The 25,662-nt window shown below is 20.9% G+C and overlaps 8 protein-coding genes across 8 annotated transcripts; all 8 read right to left on the minus strand. All coding sequences in view use genetic code 6, as the record gives it.

Moving 5' to 3' along the window:
• Positions 1-1,528: 1,528 nt before the first annotated feature.
• On the minus strand, positions 1,529-3,410 carry TTHERM_00058430 (Serine/Threonine kinase domain protein; the record flags this gene model as incomplete). The annotated part of the gene is made up of 5 exons (XM_001007576.2): positions 1,529-1,678; positions 1,859-2,536; positions 2,653-2,730; positions 2,789-3,027; positions 3,176-3,410. The coding sequence occupies 5 exons, from the start codon at positions 3,408-3,410 to the stop codon at positions 1,529-1,531; spliced, it is 1,380 nt and encodes a 459-aa protein (XP_001007576.2).
• Positions 3,411-4,839: 1,429 nt separating this feature from the next.
• Positions 4,840-6,517, minus strand: TTHERM_000058419 (Serine/Threonine kinase domain protein; the record flags this gene model as incomplete). Its single annotated transcript, XM_012795506.1, has 5 exons — positions 4,840-5,238; positions 5,337-5,417; positions 5,536-5,774; positions 5,997-6,347; positions 6,430-6,517. The coding sequence occupies 5 exons, from the start codon at positions 6,515-6,517 to the stop codon at positions 4,840-4,842; spliced, it is 1,158 nt and encodes a 385-aa protein (XP_012650960.1).
• Positions 6,518-7,816: 1,299 nt separating this feature from the next.
• Positions 7,817-8,303, minus strand: TTHERM_00058420 (kinase domain protein, putative; the record flags this gene model as incomplete). Its single annotated transcript, XM_001007575.2, has 2 exons — positions 7,817-8,060; positions 8,194-8,303. 2 exons carry the CDS (start codon positions 8,301-8,303, stop codon positions 7,817-7,819), a joined length of 354 nt encoding a protein of 117 aa, XP_001007575.2.
• Positions 8,304-9,958: 1,655 nt separating this feature from the next.
• On the minus strand, positions 9,959-12,256 carry TTHERM_00058410 (Serine/Threonine kinase domain protein; the record flags this gene model as incomplete). The annotated part of the gene is made up of 6 exons (XM_001007574.2): positions 9,959-10,058; positions 10,131-10,963; positions 11,062-11,142; positions 11,259-11,497; positions 11,733-12,083; positions 12,169-12,256. The coding sequence occupies 6 exons, from the start codon at positions 12,254-12,256 to the stop codon at positions 9,959-9,961; spliced, it is 1,692 nt and encodes a 563-aa protein (XP_001007574.2).
• A 1,025-nt stretch (positions 12,257-13,281) lies between these two features.
• Positions 13,282-15,691, minus strand: TTHERM_00058400 (Serine/Threonine kinase domain protein; the record flags this gene model as incomplete). Its single annotated transcript, XM_001007573.2, has 4 exons — positions 13,282-14,403; positions 14,541-14,621; positions 14,761-14,999; positions 15,220-15,691. The coding sequence occupies 4 exons, from the start codon at positions 15,689-15,691 to the stop codon at positions 13,282-13,284; spliced, it is 1,914 nt and encodes a 637-aa protein (XP_001007573.2).
• Positions 15,692-17,649: 1,958 nt separating this feature from the next.
• Positions 17,650-18,096, minus strand: TTHERM_000058379 (hypothetical protein; the record flags this gene model as incomplete). The annotated part of the gene is made up of 1 exon (XM_012795505.1): positions 17,650-18,096. The coding sequence occupies one exon, from the start codon at positions 18,094-18,096 to the stop codon at positions 17,650-17,652; it is 447 nt and encodes a 148-aa protein (XP_012650959.1).
• A 2,464-nt stretch (positions 18,097-20,560) lies between these two features.
• TTHERM_00058380 (kinase domain protein) lies at positions 20,561-22,257 on the minus strand (the record flags this gene model as incomplete). The annotated part of the gene is made up of 3 exons (XM_001007571.2): positions 20,561-21,727; positions 21,789-21,869; positions 22,075-22,257. The coding sequence occupies 3 exons, from the start codon at positions 22,255-22,257 to the stop codon at positions 20,561-20,563; spliced, it is 1,431 nt and encodes a 476-aa protein (XP_001007571.2).
• A 1,969-nt stretch (positions 22,258-24,226) lies between these two features.
• On the minus strand, positions 24,227-25,543 carry TTHERM_00058370 (hypothetical protein; the record flags this gene model as incomplete). The annotated part of the gene is made up of 2 exons (XM_001007570.2): positions 24,227-25,319; positions 25,374-25,543. 2 exons carry the CDS (start codon positions 25,541-25,543, stop codon positions 24,227-24,229), a joined length of 1,263 nt encoding a protein of 420 aa, XP_001007570.2.
• Positions 25,544-25,662: the final 119 nt, after the last annotated feature.

Genomic DNA, 25,662 nt, shown 5'->3' on the forward strand with positions numbered 1-25,662 from the left:
TACATTTCTTTACAAATTTATTACTTTAAAAGTCATAACAAAGTCAATAATTTGTTGTATTTTATATATTTATTTATGTTCTAACAATAACCTTAATTTTTTAATGGTTTTCTTAAAAGCCATACTTTAAATATTTATGCAATTAACAATAAACATAATAAATAAAATAAAAATATTTATGTTTATTTTTTTAAATATAATTAAGTTAATAAAAACAGTTTAAAAATATTATATCTTGATTAAATAATCATAAAATATTTTTCATATTTTGGAATTTAAATTTTAATAATATTTATTAATAAATTAAAATCAAATGTAACAGTTACAATTTTTACAAAAAAATGAGTGTTCTAAATCATATGATTGAAATTCTTAAATATAATTTAAATAAAAAAAATTTATTTTTATTTTTAATATCAAAAAATTTAATCTACTATAAAATAAATAATTTGATTCAGATTAGATTGTTTTTACTAGAATACAATTTTAAATTGGTTTTGAAAATTCTTTGATAATAATAATAAATCTTCTTCAATTTTAATTAATATATACAAAAAATATAATTAATTATTTATTTAAACATTTGCTTAAATTTGTTCTTAGAAATGTATGTTAATCAAATTAATTCTTCTAAGCCAATTTCTTAAAAATTATTTGCAAAATGATGTAATTATGCTTTATTTAAATGTTAAATTGGATTAGAATATTCTTTGAGTTGTATATATTAGTTATTTGAAATTACCTTCTATTCTATTTTGTATTTTGCTTGTATCTTACATTAATTATTTTTATTTTACACTTGCTTAAATTTATTCTTTTAAATAAAAATAAAAAAATCATTAGTTATAGTAATAAATTTGTTTTTTTTGTTTTTATGCCTTATAAAATACTGTAAATACTTATAAATTAAGACCAGTTTTTAAAAAATTTGTAATTTGATTTGATAAGGTCATAAAGGCCCTTAAGTGATGCATCCAAACTGAAATTGAGGTGACCAATATATGAAAATTTACATTATTTAAAAAATGATGTAATAATCGTGTAGAATAATTATTTTTAATACTAAATTTAATGAATATAAAAGAATATTTCAAGTAATAAAATTTAACTCTTTGTTCAAAGTGGTTAATTATTTAGAAAGTTAAAATAGCTTATTATTATTTGATCATCTTTCATAAGTAATTATCTTATCATTTAGAAATTTAATCTACAAACAAATATTAGTGATTATTTAAATAGTTATTAAAATGAATAAAAAAGTTGTTAATCAATCTCCAAAATTATAAACCGCATATTAAAATATCAAAATTTATTATCGCAATCAGAAATCTAGTAGAAAAAGAAGTTTTTTTTTGATAAGAATAAATCATAAGAATAATTAACTTTTTATTTAAATTATATTCGGATAAGAAAGAATAACAAAACAAAAATGTACAACAATCAATAAATGTTTTTTGATTTATAAAACATTGTCTTATTTATACAATAATATTTTTTGTATTATAACTAACTATATAACAAAGATTATTCATTATTTTTTATACATTTAATCAATAGGAGTGACAAAAAAATTTTTTTACTAAGGAGATTTGAATTATATATCTTTTAATGCCTTAGAGAATTCAAACTATTTGTTTGGATTTTATTGTTTTTAAAACAAATATGCTGGGCTCTATTACTAAGAATTTAATAATTATTATTTCAATTTCAATTTAAATTAGGCATTTTATTTAAAGTTAATTTTAGATTATGAGAAATTTTGTTTTATTATTTAATTTAGATTACTCACTTTACTTATTTAATCTTATTTTAGTGGTGTGTTTTGATCACCAATTTTTCTCACTATGTTTAGATTTACATTTTATGGTGAACTCTTCTAAATATTTTTTGAAGGAATTTCATTTAATTTAAGTTTTAACTAGTTTTTATTTTCTATTTCTTACATCAATAAGTGCTTTTTGTCATAAAGGCTATTCGATCTTTCTGATAAGATATAATCCATCGATCTATGAATAGACCTTAATCTTCTCGGACTATTAGAAAGTTCATTTTATGATATTTCAATATGGTTATGAAAAGATCTTTTAGATTATTTTAAATATATATGCTATTGTTTATCTTCTAAGGGTATTTATTATAATTGTTATTATGACTATTCTTTATTAGGATCAGCTTCTTTGATATTAGTTAATTCTGATTTAGACTATGGCTTTTCCTCTTAAGGGGCTTTAACTATTGGCTTGACAGGTATAGAGATTTTATAACCTTTGACCATTGGATTAATTAATTTTTTTGTAAAAGAAATTTATTAAGTTATGAATGCACTTAATATTTGAATAACTTCTTATAAAGATATTCTGTTCTCTGGTTTAAATTAGATCATTTTCTTTACTATCATAGAATTAAATCTCTCAAATTGTGGGTTTAGGTATTCATCGAAATCTAAGGCACATGATTTTTGTTCCACTATCCATTATTGAGTAATATCTACACCAGTTAACTCTAGGAAAATAATACCAAGACTATATACATCACTCTATTTTGGTTGGGTTGTATAAAAAGATTAAATATATTTTATATCAGGGAGATTTCTGATCAAAATGTAAACTATTTAATTTAATTACAAAAGTCTAAATTAATAAAAAGATTTACAGCCCTGGTTATGGTAGAAGGAACTCCCATTGCTAAAAGATACTGCTCTGGAGATGAATACCTCATAGTAAATCCTTACTTAATTAGTTTTTTTAAAAAATAAATGTCGTTTAGTAAATAGCATAATATTAATTACAAGTTGATTGGTAAAAGTTCTGTCATCTGAAACTACTTTTGCTATTCCAAAATCTGCAAATTTCCAACTTTAATCATAGCCATAAAGGATATTTCCAGGTTTAATATCAAGATGAATGATGTTATTTTAATGAAGCACTTGTAAACCTTTAGCTAATTAAAGAGACAAGAGATAAATATTCAACAGATTATCTGACTGCTAAGGATAAATTACTTTGTTTATATATCTTCTCAAGTCATCTTTAAATATTTGGGTAAATTAATAAATAAATAAATGAATCGTTTGTGTACTTAACTTTGGGAATATTAATTTAACTACTCAAATTCCACCATAAATAAAAATCTGAAAAATCCAAAAAAATTAAATAAATTGATAAATAGGAATTACATTTGCATCTCTCCATAACAATTATTTGGTAACTTAAGTTTTTACTATTAGATTTGTTGTAGAAGGTAAAAACCTTTAAAATATAAGGAGAATTAAAAATTTTCAAAATTTCATATTCTCTTTTATAGTCTTCTTGATTTTATTAATTTTGGTTTAACTTAATAAACTTCACAGCCAAAGATAAGTTCCATTCACTAAAAGCTTTTAGAATAAAAGCACTCCCTCCTTATCCCATTAATCCATTTTCTATAAAAATACCCTTTTCTTGCAAATATTTAAAAGCAAGGCTGAGTTGTTCATATGGTTGTTAAATTTTTGTGCACAGTGCTAGTATTTAGTTTTGATTTATTTGTCTTTCGCCTATATTTGTTTTTTTGAAATAAGAAATGGTTATAATATTAAAATTTAAATTTTTTAATGGTTTGATTATCTATACTTTTTATTTGGAGCCATTTCTAACTCTAAGGGGTTGTAGATTCTTAAGTTGTTTATTCAGTATTTATTTATTTATAAGAATAATAATCACTCATTTTTTATTTTTTGGCAGCTAAATCGGAGTTTATTTTTTTATTTTTATTTTTTCAATAATTAATCAATAAATATTTGCAAAAAAATTATTAAGAAATACTTTAATTAAAAAAAGCATTTAATAACATTTCATAGTGTAATAAAACAACAAACTATACTCAAAACCTCAGAAAATTAAGTGAGCATTCCAAAAAAAATAATTAATTTTTTAATGATAAATTTAGAACTATTTTATTCAGTTCTAGAAAATAAATGAATTTTGATTATATTTTCATTAATTTTTAGCATTACTTAGAACTAGTATTGAATTATTTCTATAAACCATTAAATTAATTAAAAATTTTTATCATTTCTTATTAGAACTAATATTGAATTATATATAAAAACCATTAAATTAATTAAAAAATTTTTTTAAATAATGATTATTTCTTTTGAAAATAATAGATCAACAAATATAATTGAAAGATAATATTAAATTATTTTGAAGCGCTATCAATTAATTAACTAAATTTTTTATTATAAAAATTCAAATTTACTAAGAAGTTACTATTCAAGAGTAAATAGCAGTTTTGATCTGATGAGAAATTAAAAATCAATAAAAAAATTTTTATAATATAGATGAAATTCATTTTTGCTATTCTATTAAAATAAAAATAATTGCAATTACCAATAAATAAAACTAAAATGCTCTATTAATAAATAAATAGTAATAAAATTTATATAAAGACATTTGATATGTACCTATTATTCCTTGTGAAAATGAGTAATAAATATGTAATAAAAATTCTGAAATAACTTGATATATATTTTTAATTTTCCTTGCATATAGCAATTTAAACTAAACTTTTTATCACTTTTACTTTTATTTAATAAAAAAAGTATAAACTGCATGTTTTCATTTTAAAAGTTGTAAATAAAATTTTATAAATCAAAGAAAAAATGTGTTGTTCTCATTCAAAATAATGTAACAAAGTAACAGCTAATATTCACAATATGATTATTATCATATATTACATTTTCTTTAAAATAAATTAGACAAAATTTTTAAAAATATTTAAGTAAAAATGAAGTATTAAATTTTAATTTCCAATTTTTTTTATAAATTAAAATGATAAAAGTTATATAAAAACATATTTTCATTAATAAATATTATACTAAGTACTAATTTACTATGTATAACCTGATTTTGAAATAAATTTTTTTAGTAATAGATTTTTTAGATATTATTTTTTTATTTCTTGTTGTTCTAGTGTATTTTGTTTAATTTAATTATCTGAATTTTTAGGCTTGGAGATCTCTTCATTTTTAGTTTTTAAAAGTCTTTTCAAAACATCAATCACCTCTTCAATTTATAATCTTTCATTTGCTTAGTATTACATCATTTTTTTTATAATGCAATTATTGAACTCTTCATAGTAAGGATTCAGACACCTATCATAATTACGTGTTGAAATCTTTTCTTTTATAATCCATTTCTATGTGACATCTACTCCAGTCAGCTGTAAAAAAACTACTCCTAGACTATAAATATCGCTCTAAAGTATTTTAGAAATAATTATCAATTATTTTTAATTATAAAATATTTTAATAAATAAATTAAAAAATTTTAAAAACATTAAAAAAAATAAATTACAGATTTTGTGACTTTGCGATTAGCACTAGTAGTCGCGAGCTAATACTATTCAGGAGAAGAATAAACGGCTGTAAGTCCTATCTTTTTTGATGAATAAATTAAATTTAAGGAAAGGATAAAAAATAATTAATAATTTAGAAATGTGTAAGATATAAATAAACAGCAAAGCAGTTAAATGATTAATTAATTAATTAATTACTAAGTTATTAGTGTGTTGTTTTTACTCTGATACTACCTTGGAGATACCTAAATCTGCGTACTTCCATTTTAAATCTAAGCCTAGAAGTAAGTTGGCAGGTTTTATATCAAGGTGAATAATATTTTTTTAGTGAAGTTCCTGCAATCCTTTGGAAAGCTGTAGACATAGATAATACAAATGTTAGTGGCTGAGAAACTTTTTTGAAGTAATTTTTTTGGCAATATAATTCTTTAAATCATCTAATTTTAATAATTTAAAAGTTAATAAATTATTTGACCAAACTATAATAACTTATTTCAAAGTAATAATAATTCACTAGTAAAATAAATAAAAAAATAGTAGATAATTACCAAATTAATTAACAAATTTTATATTAAGATTGGTAATTTCATTCTTTAAAATTATATATTTAAGTAGACTTTTATATCATAATAAAATAAGGATGGATTTTAAATATTTACATAAGCATCTTTCCATGACAATAAATTAATATCCGTTTGACTCGTAAGATTCTATGAAGTATGAATAAACTTTAGTGACATATCTAGAGCTAAGTTTTTTTAAGATATCATATTCTCTCTTGTTAATTTTGAATTACTCAAGGTTAGAATATTTCATAAATTTTACAGCAAGATGGTCATTCCACTCGCTGCATGCCTTTAAGATGAACCCGCCTGCTCCAGATCCAAGGAGCCCATTTTCAATTATAATTCCTTGTTTTTCTATATATTTGACTGCATTTTCTATCTAGTCTAAAGGCTCATTTATTTTTTTGCCAAGCTCAGTCATTTCTTGAAAATTCATTTTTCTTTCTTTTTTATAGAATTTTTCAAGTTGAGTAAATTATTTTTTTTAATTTCTAAATTTAATGAAATAAAATATTTTATGTTTTACCATTCAGTTTAATCCATCTCTCCGATGGGGTCTTTTAAGTAGGTGTATTAAGTTAAATGGCTTTATTCTTAGTAGCAGAAGATCCCATTATCAGTTTGTATTTTCAGTAGATATAAATTTATTATTGCTTTTTAAGTTTTTTTTTTAATAAATATTTTATTTTCTTTAAAATTTTAATTAACTAAAAATATCATTATGCTTTTTTTAAGGTTCTAATAGTATAAATTAAATAATTAAAACAAACTTCAGGTATTATTTTTAAAAATTAAGATTTCAACATTAATCATAAAATGCATAAGACTATCATTTTTTTCAAACTTATTTCAAATGTCTAAACCCTTAAAAATGTATTATTTTTTATTCTTCTTTGTATTTCTTGAATTTAGATACAACCATTTATGTATTTTTATTCAAAATTTAGGTAAAAACAAATACTTAAGTCATATAAAAGAGATTAATTTATAATAATAAAAAGAATTTTTTTTTGTAATTTAAAATAGACACCTAACTTATTTCAATATTTTATCTAATTAATTTACATTTTTTGCCACATATTTATACATTCTAATACTAGCAATAGCAATTAAAGTAAACGTTGATATTCAAAAAATTTATTTTAGAATTAGGATTATTTTTATAATATTTATCCTTGAAAACTATAATTATATCTAATATAAATAAGATCTATTCATTCAATTTAATTTTATATTATGTCAAATAAAATTTGATAACACAAATCAAAAATACTTTTTATAAATTATATTGATCTAGTGTCAAATATTAGCAATTATTTTTAAATTATACAATTTAATTTCTAAAATATGACTTATAATATATTTATTTATTTTTTTATTCCCAAACTACTTTAATAAATAATCGATTTAACTTTTTTGATATAAATTGTCTATTTTTAGACCAATTTTTTATTTTAAAAATACTATTTATTTTAAAAATGATTTTATTTTCATGAATTTTTTAGGACTAAAATTTAATTATTTCTTTAAAATATTAAATTAATTTTAAATTTTTTGTCAAGTAATGATTATTTCTTTTGAAAAAAAAGAAACCTATAAAAATTGTTAAAAGATAATATTAAATTATTTTAAATCACAATTAAATTAACTATATGTATATGCATATATAGTAGTTATTAAAGAATATTTAAGAGTAAATAAATTCAAAAACGATTAAAAGGAGAGCTAAAAGGATTTTCGAATTTATTTAATCTTTAATTTTAAAAGTGAGAGGAAAGTTAGCCTGAACCAAAGAATTTTTTTGTATAACTTTTTTTATCAGGTGATACAAATATGTATTATTACTTTTAATGGTATTATTATAATTCTAATAGTTAGTTTTATTATTATTTTATCTGATGAAAGGTATTACATCATATTAACATATTTTTATTTTTTTAAGCTAATTATGGGGATATAAATTCATCAATTGAAGGAAGATTATTTGAAGACTTCTTTTCGATATTATTGCTAGATTAAAATTAGTCCAAATCGTTGAGTGGAGGAATTATAAATTTTTTTTTAGTATCTTAAGTAGATAATTAAGGTAGTCCATCCATCGAACCAAGGGGTGGTGTTATTTATGAGAGTTTAACTACTAGTCTATGTTCTATATTGCTTTTATTAGATTATTTTTTTTGTAATTAAGGTTGCGAAGAAAAATTTCTAATCCTATCGCTTTAATAGGGTTTGCACTCAATATTCTCATTCTAATTCTGATTAATAAATAGTTATTTTTTGGAAAAATTACCGTTTATTTTTGAGACTGAGGAGTAGAAGCATTTATTGGATTTCTCTATTTCTCACAAATATTAATTAATACATAAAACTCATATCATAAACAGGTCTTAATTTTACCATTTTTTAACTTTTGTTTACTTTTAGAAAATTGACTTAATGACTCTATCCTTCTTTTTGTTTTTTATCATGCTCTCTTGATATATTAACTTGTAATAGTAGCTATACTTGATTATTTTTAATTATTTCTTTTTGTTCTATTAAATCTTGTTTTATTTAATTTGCTGGATTTTTTATTTTGGCGAGCTCTTCATTTTTATTTTTTTATAGTCTTTTCAAAATATCAATCACCTCTTCAATTTATAATCTATCATTTGCTTCATATTACATCATTTTTTTAATAATATAGTTATTGAACTCTTCTTAATATGAATTTAGACTTCTATAATAATTATATACTGAAATCTTTTCTTTAATAATTTATTTCTAAGTAACATTAACCCTAGTTAGCTGTAGAAAAGCTACTCCTAGACTATAAAAATCTATTCTAAAGTTTTTTAGAAAAAAATGATCAATTATTTTTAATTATCAAATTTTTGAATAAGTAAATTAAAAAGTTTTTAAAACATTTTATAAAATAAATTACAGATTTTGTTACTTTATGAGTAAAACTAGTGGTCATGAGCAGATAATATTTAGGAGAAGAATATAAGGCTGTAAATCCTATATGTTTGATGAATAAATTTAATTTAAGGAGAGGGAAAAAAATATTAATAATTTGAAATTTTGGTAAGCTTAGAATATAAATAAACAGTAAAGCAGTTAAATGATTATTTACTAAGTTTTTAGTGTGTTATCTTTACTTGATACTACCTTAGAGACAGCTAAATTTGCGTACACCCATTTTAAATCTAAGCTTAGAAGAATGATGAAAGATTTTATATCAATAATGGATAATATTTTTTAGTGAAGCCTTTGGAAAGCTGTAAACATAAAAAATATAAATATTGTGATTAAGAAGCATTTTTTAACTAATTTTTTTGGGAGTAAAACTCTTTAAATCCTCTAATTTTAATAATTTTATTAATAAATTATTTGAATAAAATAACTTATTTCAAAATAATAGTCCTTTCCCTAGTAATGATATAAATTGATATATGATAAATTTTATTTTAGAATTAGGATTATTTTTAAATAGTTATCCTAGAAAACTATAATTAGATCTGATATAGATAGGATAACACAAATTAATTTTATATTAATCAAATATTTTTATCATACAAATCAAAGCTTTTTCTTATAAATTCTATTGGTTTATTACCATATGTTAGCAAATATTTGTAAATTAAATAATTTAATTTCAAGAAATGTGAAGTATGGTGTATTTATTCATAAATTACTTTAATAAATATTTTCTTTAAAATAAATTAGGCAAAATTAAAAAAAAATTTACTAAAAATGCACTAATGAATTTAATTATCAACAATATTTTAATTTTCTTTAACTTATAATAAATTAAAAGGGTATAAATAATTTTAAAATATATTTCCTTAAACAAAAATTATTTATTAATTAATTTAGATATATAATTTTTTAGTAAATGAATTTTATGAGATTATTTTGTTATACATAAATAGTGGTTTTTAAAAGCTTTTTCAGAGTAAATTCAAAAAGGATTACTAAGAGAGCTAAAAAAAGATTTTGGAATTATTTTGTTGGTCTTGAAAGTTAGAGCAAAGTTAGCCTGAGCCAAATAATTTTTTGTGAAGCTCTTTTCATCAAGGTGATATAAATATGTATTACTACTTTTAATGGTATTATTATATTTCCTACAATTAGTTTTATTATTATTTTTATGATGAAAGGTAATAAGCGTATCTTTAATTTTTTTATTTTTAAATTAATTAAGGATATTTAAATTCGTCAATTAAAGTAAGATTATTTGAATACTTCTTTTCAATATTATTGCAAGATTAATAGTAATCCAAATCGTTGAATGAAGCAATTTCAATTTTTTTTTAATTATTTCTAGCAGATAATTAAGGTGATATATCCAAAGAACTATGGAAAGGGGTTATTTATGGAAGTTTAACTGATAGTCTTTTTTCAATATTGACATTATCAAATTAATTTTTTTATAATTAAAGTTGGGATTAAAAGTTATTAATCCTATCACTTAAATTTAGTTTACTTTGATTATTCTCATTCTAATTCTAATTAATAAATATTTATTTTTTGGATGAATATATCCTATATTTTTGAGACTAAGGAATCAAAGGCTCTATTTTATATTCTTATACTTCTTCAATATTAAATAATTCATTTAAACTCATATTATAAATAGGTCTTACTTTTACCTTACTTTAACCTTTGTCTACTTTTAAAACTTTGACTAAATCGCTCTATCCTTTATTTTGCTTTCTTTCTGACTCTCTTGGTGTTTTAACTTGTAACACTAGCTATTCTCGATTATTTTTAACTATTTCTTGTTGTTCTAGTGAATCATGTTTAATTTAATTTGCTGAATTTTTAAGTTTGACGATCTCTTCATTTTTATTTTATTATAGTCTTTTCAAAACATCAATCACCTCTTCAATTTATAATCTATCATTTGCTTCGTATTACATCATTTTTTTAATAATACAGTTATTGAACTCTTCATAGTACGGATTCAGACACTTATCATAATTATGTGCTGAAATCTTTTCTTTTATAATCCATTTTTATGTAACATCTACTCCAGTCAGCTGCAAAAAAACTACTCCAAGACTATAAATATCACTCTAAAGTATTTTAGAAAAAATCATCAATTATTTTTAATTATCAAATATTTTAATAAATAAATTAAAAATTTAAAAAATCATTTTATAAAATAAATTACAGATTTTGTGACTTTATGAGTAACACTAGTATTCGCGAGCTAATACTATTCAGGAGAAGAATAAAGGGCTGTAAGTCCTATCTTTTTTGATGAATAAATTAAATTTAAGGAGAGGAAAAAAATAATTAATAATTAATAATTTATATATGTGTAAGATATAAATAAACAGCAAATCAGTTAAAAGATTAATTAATTACTAAGTTATTAGTGTGTTTTCTTTACTCTGATACTACCTTAGAGACACCTAAATCTGCGTACTTCCATTTTAAATCTAAGCCTAGAAGTATGTTGGCAGGTTTTATATCAAGGTGAATAATATTTTTTTAATGAAGTTCCTGCAATCCTTTGGAAAGCTGTAGACATAGATAATACAAATCTTAGTGGCTGAGAAACTTTTTTGAAGTAATTTTTTTGGCAATATAATTCTTTAAATCATCTAATTTTAATAATTTAAAAGTTAATAAATTATTTGACCAAACTATAATAACTTATTTCAAAGTAATATTAATTTCCTTGTAAAATAAAAAAATAAATAGTAAGTAGATCAATGACTAAATTAATTAACAAATTTAATATTACGATTACTAATTTCATTCTTTAAAATTATATATTTAAGTACACATTTATGTAATAATATCATAATAAAACAAGAATGGAGTTTAAATATTTACATAAGCATCTTTCCATGACGATAAATTAGTATCCGTTTGACTCATAAGATTCTGTGAAGAATTAATAAACTTTAGTGACATATTTTGAGTTAATATTTTTTAAGATATCATATTCTCTCTTGTTAATTTTTAATTACTCAAGGTTAGAATATTTCATTAATTTTACTGCAAGATGGTCATTCCACTCACTGCATGCCTTTAAGACGAACCCGCCTCCTCCAGATCCGAGGAGCCCTTTTTCAATGATTATTCCTTGTTTTTCTATATGTTTCACTGCCTTTTGTATCTAGTCTAAAGGCTGATTTATTTTTTAACCAAGCTCAATCATTTCTTGCAAATTGATTTTTCTTTCTTTTTTTAAAGAATTTTTAAAGTTCAATAAATTTTATTTTTAATTTCTAAATTTAATGAATGAAATAAAATATTTTTGTTTTACCTTTCAGTTTAATCCATTTCTCTGATCGGCTCTTTTAAGTAGGTGTATTAACTTAAATGACTTAATTCTTAGTAGGAAAAGATCCCATTATCAGTTTGTTTTTACAGTGGATTATATTTATTATTGTTTTTTAATTATTTTTTCAATAAAAATATTATTTTCCATAAAATTTTATGATTTGAATAAAAAATATCATTTATTGTGCTTATTTTAAGATACTAAAAGTATAAATTAAATAATTAATGCTACAGGCATCATTTTTAAAAAATTAAGATTTAAACATTAATCATAAAACGCATAAAACTATTATTTTTTTCAAACTTACTTCAAATGTTTAAATCTTAAAAAATATATTATTTTAAAGCTTTTTTGTATTTCTTGAATTTAGATTTAACCATTTATGTATTTTTATTCAAAATTTAGGTCAAAATTAATACTTAAATAGTATTAAAGTAATTGATTTAAAATAATAAGCATTTTTTATATTTAATTTAAAATAAATACTTAACTTATTTCAATATTTTATCAAATTAATTAATTTACATTTTCTGCATATATTTATACATTCTAATATTAGTAATAGATATTAAGGGGGGGGGGGTACGAAAAAAATTTTTTTTAATTTTAAAAATTTTAGCATATTTTCATTTTAAAAATTGTAAATAAAGTTTTTTTTAAGGAAAAGATGTGTTCTACTAATTCACATTGTATAAAAAAGTGACAAAAAATATTTACAATATTAAATTAGGAATTTTAATTTAAATAATTAGGAATTTTAAACACTAAAATGAGTAAATTAATTTAATAAAATGAATGAATAAATACTATTTATCATTTATTGTATTTTCTTTAAAATAAATTTGGTAAAATTTGAAAAATAGTTAAGTAAAAATGAAGTAAGTACTGACATTTAATTCTCAATAGTATTTTAATTTTGTTTAATAAATTAAAATTGTACCATATAAAAATATATTTTCATAAATAAAAATACATTAATTGAATTTATTTATTTTTAACTTGATTTTGAAATATTTTTTAGTATAAGAATTATATGAGATGATTTTGTTATGTATATATATAGTAGTTATTAAAGGCTTTTTAAGAGTAATAAATTCAAAAAGGATTAAAAGGAGAGTTAAAAGGATTTTCGAATTTATTTAATCTTTAATCTTAAAAGTGAGAGGAAAATTATCCTGAACCAAATAATTTTTTTGTGTAGCTCTTTTTATCAGGTGATACAAATATGTATTATTACTTTTAATGGTATTACTATAATTCTTATAGTTAGTTTTATTATTATTTATCTGATGAAAGGTATTACATTATATTAACATATCTTTAATTTTTTTATGCTAATTATGGGGATTTAAATTCATCAATTGAAGGAAGATTATTTGAAGACTTCTTATCAAGATTATTGCTAGATTAAAATTAGTCCAAATCGTTGAGTGAAGAAATTATGAATTTTTTTTTTGTATCTTTAGTAGATAATTAAGGTAATCTATCCATCGAACGAAGGGGTGGTGTTATTTATGGAAGTTTAACTACTAGTCTATGTTCTATATTACTATTATCATATTAATTTTTTTATAATTAAGGTTGCGAAGAAAAATTTCTAATCCTATCACTTTAATAGGGTTTGCTTTCAATATTTTCATTCTAATTATGATTAATAAATAGTTATTTTTTGGATGAATATACTCTTTATTTTTGAGACTGAGGAATCTAAGGTTGTATTGGAATTCTCACTTTTTCATCAATATTAAATATTTCATTTAAACTCATAGTAGAAACAGGTCTTACTTTTACCATTTTTTAACCTTTGTATACTTTTAAAACTTTGACTTAATCGCTCTATCCATCTTCTTACTCTTTATTTGACTCTCTTTATGTTTTAATTTGTTATATTATTTATTCTCGATTATTTTTAATTATTTCTTTTTGTTCTAGTTAATCTTGTTAAATTTAATTTGCTGAATTTTTAATTTTGGCAGGCTCTTCATTTTTATTTTTTTATAGTCTTTTCAAAATATCAATCACTTCCTCAATTTATAATCTATCATTTGCTTCATGTTACATCATTTTTTTTATAATGCAGTTATTGAACTCTTCATAGTAAGGATTCAGACATCTATCATAATTATGTGCTGAAATCTTTTCTTTTATAATCCATTTCTATGTGACATCGACTCCTGTTAGCTGCAGAAAAACTACTCCTAGACTATAAACATCACTCTAAAGTATTAGAAATAAATCATTAAATATATTTTTAATTATCAAATTTTTGAATATATTTAAAAATTTAAAAAACATTTAGAAAATAAATTAATTATATTTTTGTTTTGTTTTTTGTGGTAATAAAAATAAATTACAGATTTTGTGACTTTATGAGTAGCACTAGTGGTCATGAGCTAATACTATTCAGGAGAAGAATAAGTGGCTGTAAATCCTATCTTTTTTGATGAATAAATATTAAATATAAGAAGTGGACAAAAAAATTATTAATAATTTTAAATATTGGCAAGTGTAAGATAAACTAAAATAGCAAGTAGATAAATGATTAATTAATTAATTAATTAATTAATTAATTACTAAGTTTTTAGTGTGTTATCTTTGCTCTGATACTACCTTAGAGACGCCTAAATCTGCGTACTTCCATTTTAAATCTAAACCTAGAAGTATGTTGGCAGGTTTTATATCAAGATGGATAATATTTTTTTAGTGAAGTTCCTGCAATCCTTTGGATAGCTGTAGACATAGAGTATACAAAATTTAGTGGCTGAGAAGCTTGTTTGAAGAGATTTTTTTGGCAATATAATTCTTTAAATCATCTAATTTTAATAATTTGAAAGTTAATAAATTATTTGACCAATCAATTCATTTCAGAGTAATGTACTTCTTTACTAAAATAAATAAGATCAATTAGCAAATTAATTAGCTAATATTATATTACGATTGGTAAAATTGCTCTTTAAAAATTATATATTTATGTTTGTATTTATTTATGAATATATGCAATAATATATAAAACAAAGGATTTTAAATATTTACACACGCATCTTTCCATGACAATAAATTAATATTCGTTTGACTCATGAGATTCTGTGAAGTATTAATAAACTTTCGTGATATTATTTGAGTTAAATTTTTTTAAGATATCATATTCTCTCTTGTTACTTTCAAATTATTCAAGATTAGAGTATTTCATTAATTTTACTGCGAGATGTTCATTCCACTCGCTGCATGCCTTTAAAACAAACCCGCTTCCTCCAGCTCCGAGGAGCCCATTTTCAATTATTATTCCTTGTTTTTCTATATATTTGACTGCCTTTTGTATCTAGTCTAAAGGTTATTTTATTTTTTAACCAAGCTCAGTCATTTCTTGCAAATTAATTTATCTTTCTATTTATTTTTATAGAATTTTATAAAGAGATTTTTCAAGCTGAGTAAAATATATTAATTATTTGATATTTAAGCTTTATGAAATAAAATATTTTATGTTTTACCTTTCAGTTTAATCCATTATTCCGATTTAGGAGGGCTCTTTTAAGCAGGTGTTTCAAGCTAAATAGCTTAATTCTTAGTAGGAGAAGATCCCATTATCAGAGTGTACTTTCAGTGAATATAAAATTAGTATTTATTTTTTCTTAATTATTTTTTCAATTTTTTGTTTTCCTTAAAATTTTAATTTACTGATTTGAATAGATAACATGATTATGCTTTTTTTACGACACTGATCGTACTGAATTAAATAATTAATGCTTCAAATCTCATTTAATAAAATAAGATTTAAACAGTATACATAAAACTATCATTATTTTCAAGCTTAATTCAAATTTCTAAATCCATAAAAAATTATAATTTTTTACGCTTCTTTGTATTTCTTGGATTTAGATACAAATTTATTCAACCATTTATCTATTTATATTCAAAATTTAAGTAGAAAATGAAAACTTAAATAGAATAAAAGAGATTAATTTTAATTACTAAGAATTTCGTATATGTAATCCAAAATAAATACTTAACTTATTTCAATTTTTTATCTAACTTATTTGTATTTTATACCTAACTTATTTATACATTCTAATATTAGCATGAACGAATAAAGCGATCATCGATATATAATAAATTTAATTTTATAATTAGGAGCATTTTTATAAAGTTATCCTAGCACACTATAATTATACCTGATATAAATAGTATAACTCAAATTAATTTTCTAATATATCAAATAAAATTGATATTGCTTAAATATTTTTTATGATACAAATCAAAAGTATTTTTTATAATTTCTATAGATTTATTACCATATGTTACAACGCTTTTTTACCTTAAATTATACAATTAAATTTCAAGAAATATAGTGAATAGCATTTTTATTAACAACCTGCTTATAATAAAAAAAGTGTAAATGAATGAATGAAACTCTTTTGAAATTAATTGTCTATTTTTACCCCAGCTTTTTATTTTAACGCTAAAATTCTATTCCTTATTTATAAATCTCTGTTTTATTTTTGATGCTTTATTTTAAATATCTTACTATTTTCTTTTATAAACTATTACAGATAGTAAGTACTATATTTATAATTTTCTGACATCATCTATACTTTAGCAAGCAATTTTAATGTATTAAAAATTTAAATAATAATTCACAATTAGTTTTTGATTTATCAAAAATATTTTTAAAAATCAATTTTGTTTTATATTTAAAATATAAGTAATTTTATGTATTTTTTTTTTCTATTCAAATAATTATGAATTATGATTAGTTTTTTTATTTTTATTATTTAATTCTGACCAATAAGGTTTTAAATAAATAAATAATATAAATATCAATCAATTACACCCTTTTGATTAGATTAAAATTTTTAATTAAAATATATAAATAAATTAATGAGTTTTTTCTAATTAGTAAAATCCTCAAATTTTTAAAAATCTTTTTTTTACATGTAAGAAAAAATATAATCCTGCAATTAAATAATTATTAATGAAAGAAAAGTATATAAAATAATTATATTTTAAAATGGCTTATGTTCTATTTTCACTTAATAAAAATGTAAAGATAAATATTTGGATGATTAAAATAATAAATAAACAAACTAAGATGGTAGAAAAACTTAATGCTTTTTTATAAATTCTTTCTTGCTTTATTTTTAAAATTCTATTTAATATCTTTATAATAAAGTTGTTTATAAATTTTTTTTATGTGTTTTTGAAATTTTTAGTGTATAATTAAATATTTATTTAATAAAGATTAAAAAATAAAAAATGTTAACACTACCTAAATAAAGAAAATTATTTATCACTAATAAAGATCATAAAGAACATATGTAGGATTTGTAATTTAATATTGACTTACATACTTTACAAAAACTGTTATTAGCAAAATTGCAGGAGTCAGCCTTAAATATGCTTAATAGTAAATAACATGCATATAATGAGGAACATAACCTATTTCATAATAAGATATTCTTTACAATCTCAAGATTCTATTAAAAACAACAGACCAAATGTTGATATCTAAGTAAAATATTGGTGATAAATAAGGCTCTGGGATTCTTTTTACATAGTATAAAAATTCGAAAAGAGCTTATTTGCTAACACACTTTTCTACCACAAAACAAATTTTGTTTATATAAATTGTAAATTATTATATACTTATCTATTTCTCATTTTTATAAAAAGCATGAAGAATGTCATGAAGTTCTAACTGGCTATTTAGACTGAAGTTTTCATCATTTGTTTCTTATTCATCTTTTAATTGAATGTAATTTTCTGTTATTTTAATCTTTTTTTAAGATTAATAAATAATTAAATTTTAATTCGTATCTTAGCTCTTAAGAAAGTTTAATAAATCCAATATATTTTTAAATTCTTTTATTATATAATTACTATGGATCTCCTTAAATTATGGGTCAAAATTTTCATTAATCATTTTTTAAAAGTTTTAGAGGGTCAACTGGGAGTTTAAAAAGCTTGGGGAAAGAGATATTTTTAATTAATGAGGATCTGCAGTACTAAATTTATTGAAAATTATTGTGTTGAGATGAGGCTACATCATTTCGATATACAAATTTATTGTTAAATACCATAAAGAGTACTATTATGTAACTACCATTAACAGAAATAGACACAAAGATTTAAGTATGAAGCATAGAAATTGCATTTAAGAGCATTCATAATACTTGGGTTCTTAATTTAGAGTTTTATGCTCAAAATTACCATGATTAAAATTAATTATAGAGAATAAAAACATATTATTTTTTTCATACCTATAAAAGTTAAAATTTCTTTGCAAGTATTGTAGAACTAGAACGTATTATATTATTTTTAAACAAATCGTTATTAAAATATATTTGAATATTGTTTCTAAATTACAGAAGAATATCAAAAAAGCTGCTATAAAAATCTTTAAATTAAGAATATAACTCAAAAATGATATAGAATGATTATCCTTAACCGCAAGTCTATTAATTAGCTGTAGAAGCTTAATCACAAGCAATATAATTATTAACGCTATGCTAAGATTGTAAGTAGAGCTTTTTAAATTATCCTATTGGATTAATATTACTAATATCAATTAAAAAGGAAGAATAAAATAGAAGTTCTTAAGAGGTTAGTTTTCAACCAAAGATTAGCAAGCTTTTGAGTAAAATCCAATAAATGAAGCATAAAATATCTCTAATACTATGAAACTAAACTTATTTATTTTATCATTTCCATAAAATTGTTTTAACCCAAAAAATTTCTCCACTATATTTAAAAATAAAGCGATTATAGGATAAAATATGCTAATATCTTCATCAAATAGGCAAATAGTTAGCCAAAGGCTTAAAGCTGCTGCAAGATAGGATAAAAACACAGTAACTTAAAATAGAAAGGCTTATATTCTAATACTAGTTATACAGTCTAAAAATATCATTTCAATTCAAATATTTTTTATAATTGTTAATTAATCAATTTTGTATTTTATTTTAATGAGCTTCTTTTTATTGCAAAGATACTTAAATCTGCTTACTTTTTCTGACGAGGAATTTTAGGATCGATCGATCCATAGATAGATAGATTTCAAGTAGAATCTTTCTAAAATTTATAATCCATTAAAAATAGACAAATATTAACTATTATTAAAATTAATTTATTTATCTAATTAATTTTAATTTTTTAATTTTAGATATTATTTAATCTACGTTAAATATGTTCAGTATTTTATTGAAAGGAAGAAAAACTCACCTTATATTAAATTAAAAAAATAGTTTTAAAATATTAAATAAATAATGAATATTATATTGTAGCACTTTTTTTTTAAGTTAAAACAATTATCAATATCATCATCGATGTCTGATATTATCATCGTCATCATCTTCTTCTAAATTATGTATTAATTTAAAATAAATTTAACTTTAATCTAAAAATACTGATGCTAAATAATTAATAATAAATAATATGAATTTTTTAAATTTATATCATTCAAATATCAAAATATATGAAAAAAATCTAAAAGTGATAATAAATATTTACTCTCATATTATTAGGATATAATCAAAAACAATTTAAAAAATTTTTAAACCTTAGTAAAAATTTCACCTTATCAAATAGTACTGACAGTATATATGTATATCTACCTTACTAGCTCTGACTAAGTGCATAACATTTTGATTAGTTATTTTTTTATAATCTTAAATAAAATTCCGGTTATAATTTTATTTTTTGTTTTAATTAAATATTTTAAAAGATTTGCTTGATGAAATGATATATTTGTAATAAAATTTAAGTTATTAATTTATTAATATTTTTTTAAATCTGTTTCTTTATTTAATTTAATTAGAATCATAATAACTGGAAATTGATGAGTCAAAAAATTTTGAAATGTATTTTAATAAAGATGTAAATGAAAATTAAATATAAAAATATTTCAAATGAATGTTTTCGTTACTAAATATAATGTATTTTAGAGATTTTATATCTAAGGTATGAAATATTATTACATTTTAACTAAATTGCAAAAAAAATTTAACTAATATATAAGTTTTAATTAATTAAGATACATATTTTTATGCCTAAAATTCATTCTGCTTGCACCTCCATTAGAGATAGAGTGGGTTTGTAATTCAATTTAATTAAGTATTTTTATAAATAAGGATAATGTTTTAAATTTTATATAATTTTTAGCAGATTACTTTAACAGTGAAAAGTATTTATCAATTTTAAATTTTAGATGATCTTTATTCTAAGTTAATTAAATATTGAGGAAAAATACTATAAAACAAGAAAACGCACACAACACTCATATATATTTATATATTTCAAAATATTTTGTAGATAAATTATTTTATTTTTTATATTTATTTTAATATTTTTAATATTTAATAAATAATATATATTGAATAATTCATTAGAAAGTAATTAAAGATGAGCTCCTTCTTTTTTGGTTATTTCCTTATTCTTAGTTTTAAAATTAATTGTGATTTTACTATTTTTATTTTTATCCAAAATAATTACTACTATTTAACAAATTACCATTAACTTTTTGTATTTTATGTTGGTTTTATTGAATTGCATATTCCTAGTAAATATTACTATGGATATTATTACTTTCTAATTTTAACTTTGGTAGATTAAAATCTTTAACTGCTAACGTGGAATCTATTTTTCTTAAAGGAATTTTATATTATGGACTATTTAACTCTTGTTATTGTTATTTTTAGAAGAAATCAAAATCTTGATTATAGTTTGAAAATTATGAAGGCGTTTTTTATCTGAAATTAAATTTTTGAGAATTTGAAGAGTTTGAAGGAGAATTGTAGATACTTAATGGAGAATTAGAATTCGATTCTTTAAAATCTGAACTGTAGGAGCTTTAAGCTAAAACATTAGAAAATCCTAGTTTAATATTTGAATATTTGTTTTGAACTATTTATTTTGGTGTTTGGGCATGATTAAAATAGCCACTTACATTAAATGAAGCAGGATTTTATTTTATTTATGGAAGCTTTGGTGTATTATCTCCGCTTTTTTAATTATAAATTGTTTACTTAAAAACCTAAGGAGAGATAGGAGATTAATTTCCTTATTTATTTATTTCTTATTAAATTATATCATTTTAAAATAATTTTAAGCTTGGTCTTCTTATTATTTTTAACTTTTTTATTGTCGATTTGGGCTATTCTTCTTATTCAACAACTGAGTTTTATAGAATATTTAGGTTACTACTATTTCTGGACAAATTGATTGGAGTTTGCTCTCTTGAATCTTCTTTTTTCTATAAGAGGCCGTTTGATTGTGCTTTTTTCAAAACTTGTATTTTTGATTAGTTCTAATTGCTTTCATATTCATTTTTTATTATTTATTTAATTTTAAGAACAACGGCATTTATTTCTAATCTTTATTCAGGTTCATAGCAAACCATTTATTTGATTATTGTATTAAATTATTCATAGTTTGGATTAAGACATTTATCATAGTTTCCTCCGTTAAGTTTTTCAGAAAAAACCCATTTTTGACTAATATCAACTCCAGTCAATTGCATAAAAACTAATCCAAGGCTATAAATATCACTCTATTACATTAAAATATATTGAGTATTTATGTAAAATTAAATATTATTCTTTAAAATTTACAGATTTAGTAATAGACTTCTTAGAATGGCAATTAGCAAGCTAGTATTATTCGGGTGATGAATATTGAGCTGTGAAACCTTCCTGTTAAGTAATTTTAAAGTCAAAATAAATTTATTTAAATTATTAATTTTCACAATTTAGATAAAAATAAAAAACTGTACAAGATGATCTGTATGGTCTTTGCTATCAAGAAATTTAGAGATTCCTAGATCAGCTTTATAATTTTACAGAAATTAATTAATTAATTAATCAAATAATATCAATAAATTCATAAAGCTTTAAATACCATATTTCCATTTTAGATCAATGCCAAACAAAATATTTCCTGGCTTAATATCTAAATGCAAGATATTTTTAGAATGCAAATCTCTTAGTCCTTTGGCAAGCTCCAGACTTAGCCTATAAGTTTAATTATTTGATATAATCTTTTTATTTTTTATATTTTTTTATAAGTAGGACTTTAGATCATCTATTAAAATAAAAATTTGTATTCAATTTAAAATTAAATTTGATAGATAAAAATTATTTTTCTTTCGATATGAAAAACTACTAAACAAAATATTACATGCACATCTTTCCATGATTAAAATTTAATAATTCATCTATTCATATTATTCTTAAATGATATCATAGACCTTTATGATATGTGGGCTATTAAATTGGCTTAGTATTTGGAATTCTTACTAGCATGCTTTTACTTATGCTTAACTAGGATTAATTATAAATTTGATGGCTAAGTAATCATTTTCTTCGCTACATGCTTTCATTACAAGCGCAGATCCTCCCATTCCAAGGAATCCATTCTCCACAATATACTTTTTTTACTCTAGAAAGTTTACAGCTTTTTAAATACTCTCAAAAGGAAAGTTAATTCTTTAACTTAATGCTTATTCTTCTAACTCAGTGATTCTTCTTTCTATTTTTAGATTGAAAATGAGAAGTATATTAAAGTTATACATAATTTATATTCGAATCATTTTCTGAATCTACCAAATCAATGTGGAGATTTATTTTTTAGGTATATATGAGAAGACATGATAACATTGAATAATAAAATTACATTTTAATTAAAACCACTTTGATTTTTCTTGAGTTGGTATTTTAGTGCTTTATTATCCCATAATTGTAAAATAGTACTATATTATTTAAATAAAAAATTTGATTTGATTATTTTTTATTTATTACTCTTTTGTTTGTTTGCTATTTTAATTTAACAACTTATCAAAAAACAACTAGAAAAAGTAAAAGAATTACCATAATTTACCAAAATTTTTTTGAGTCGAAAAAATTTTTCTTATAAATCAATGTAAACCACTTGTTGGACCAAAAATTAAAAACACCCAAGTCAATATATTCAAATAAGTGTAATATTTTCGTAAAGTAGATAATGATTATTTTTAATTTATATTATTATTATCAACTAAAAAATAAAATTATTTTTAAATAATGAGATAAATAACACTAAAAAAAAAATCGTATTAAGAAATCTCAAGTAAAATAAGTAAAATGGTAAAATTCATTTTTAAAAATAAGAAGGAAATTAGAAATAAAAATAATTTACATTAAATTAAATTTAACTAGCTCATAAAAAGCTTAATTGTTTCTAATAATTTTAATTGACTCTAAATTTAATTTCCTTGATTATAAAGCCAAGTAATTTTGATTAACTTTCATTTTATAAATGAAGAATTATAATATTTTTCTTATGAATTATCTAATATACTATGACTACTATTTTATATTCTTAATATGATACTTTATTTTTAAAATTAAATCTCATTTTATTGGAATAATCTAGTCATTCATACTAAAAATGTTTTTAACTTCATATTTCATAGAATGATATTTTTCTAATGGTAAAATTTTTAAATTTAAATTAATTAAAGGCATAATCTGTAATAATTTAATTCAGCTCTTTCTATTTTATTCTTTTTATGTTAAGGTCAAGATAAAAATTTAACACAGTTTTTTTTAATTTATTTAAAAGTTAATAAATCTATTTAATATCACAAAAAATAATTTTAAAACTTATTTAAAAAGTTTTTCAAACTAAATTAATAAAAATTTTGAATTCATTTTTTGTAAATTTTGTAGTCATTTAAAATGTAAAAAATTTATCTTTTGGATATATTATTTTTGAAATTATTTTGTGAGATCGATCGTTGGTTTAATAATTAACCCATTTATTATTAAAAGATGAAATTCTTTAGAATTTTGTGATTTTTAAGAAAATTCTAATTTTAATTAATAACTTTTAAACATAGAAATATTTAAATTTGCAATAGGATTTATTGGATGAGTGTCTGTTGTTTATTATAAATTATTAACGATAGATACTTCAATATAAATAGATTAATTAAATGAATAAACGAAGATATTAGCTGAAATGTTAAAATAGGAAAATTTATTATCTAAATAATTAAGAATATAGTTTTTTATCATTTTTATTATGGTGCATCATATTTTTAATTATTAGAGAGAAACCTAATGACTTCCATAGCATAGCTGCACATTTTCTACAGCTTTTAACTATCTAGAAGATATTTAAACATAAATGAAGAAGACATGTTTAACTTAAGCAAAAATGAAGCAATTAATTCAGCAGAGTTTGAAAAATCATAATATCTTTAGGCTTTAAAAATAATAATTTGCTCAATAAGGTTTTTAAACTCTTCGTTGCTTTCATAATTAGAAATTTCTTATTTCCTGTTAATGAATTCTTTTAATATTTCATCTTCCTTCTAAATTTTTTTATCATCATCTTTTATTGAGCGTAGAGACTACAGATCATCTACAAATTATTAAACTTTATAAGCTGAGATGAATGGAAGAATTGAATTTCTATCAATGTTTTTTTCATCATAAATTTCTTTAAGCACTTCTCTAATTTTTTTTTGTCTGAGATCCTTCTCTTCTATCAATTTTACTAAGTATTTATGTGGAAAATATTTTTCTAATGAGAAAATAAATCCAATCACTCTAGCGATATACTTCATTTTTACTATCTTCTCTTCTTCAATTTTATCATGAAGAATTTCACAAAAAAATTCTCTTACACTCTAGGTAGGTTGCTTCAGCAAAGTCTATTTGTATTTCTTAAAAGTTGCTAGCTTCTCTATAGGTTCTAACTTTTTATACTCTATTATCTATTCTTTGCTGATTAGAGAATCCTCTTCTCGAATGTTTGGATTATAGCTGCCATCATCATATTCTTTAATTGAATCATGCTGACTTAATTTTTTAGAATATTTTATTGGAGATTCCGAATTGGAATAGTTCCTTTCTTCTTAATCTTACAACGACTCCAAATCTTCATCATCTTCATCTAATTGTTCTTCTTCACCATACTTTATATCATCTTTTTAAATCTGATCTTCATCATCCGATTCTGATTATCCTTAAAGTCTTGTATTATATAATATTAATCCTGATTAGTTGGAATTCGAAGAGTTTGTGCGTGACATTGCTTCTTTATCTCTATAATCTCTTAACATATTATATTTTTTCTTTAAATTTTGAATATATTACTCGCTGTTTGTTAAATTAATCAAATGAGAAGTAGTTTTCATTTAAGAAAAGCTTTACGATGATGGGAGTTTGCTAATTAAACTTAAGATATCTTTTTCAGCTGAACTTCTAAATAGTTGTTTATTAAATATGAATGTATGCATCTAAGATTACTATTATTATTGAATTTATTAAATGGCATCTTACTCATCATGATCATCATCATCTTTATCGAAATACAAATTCATTTTTTATTTAAAATGTCAACTAACAATATCTTTTTTATCCTTTTTAATTAGTGATAATTTCAATCAATTATGTAGAATATTTATATTAATTTTATAAATATAAGACGATGAGAATATAT

This window comes from Tetrahymena thermophila, assembly GCF_000189635.1.
Source record: "Tetrahymena thermophila SB210 genomic scaffold scf_8254811, whole genome shotgun sequence".
Classification (NCBI taxonomy): domain Eukaryota; phylum Ciliophora; class Oligohymenophorea; order Hymenostomatida; family Tetrahymenidae; genus Tetrahymena; species Tetrahymena thermophila.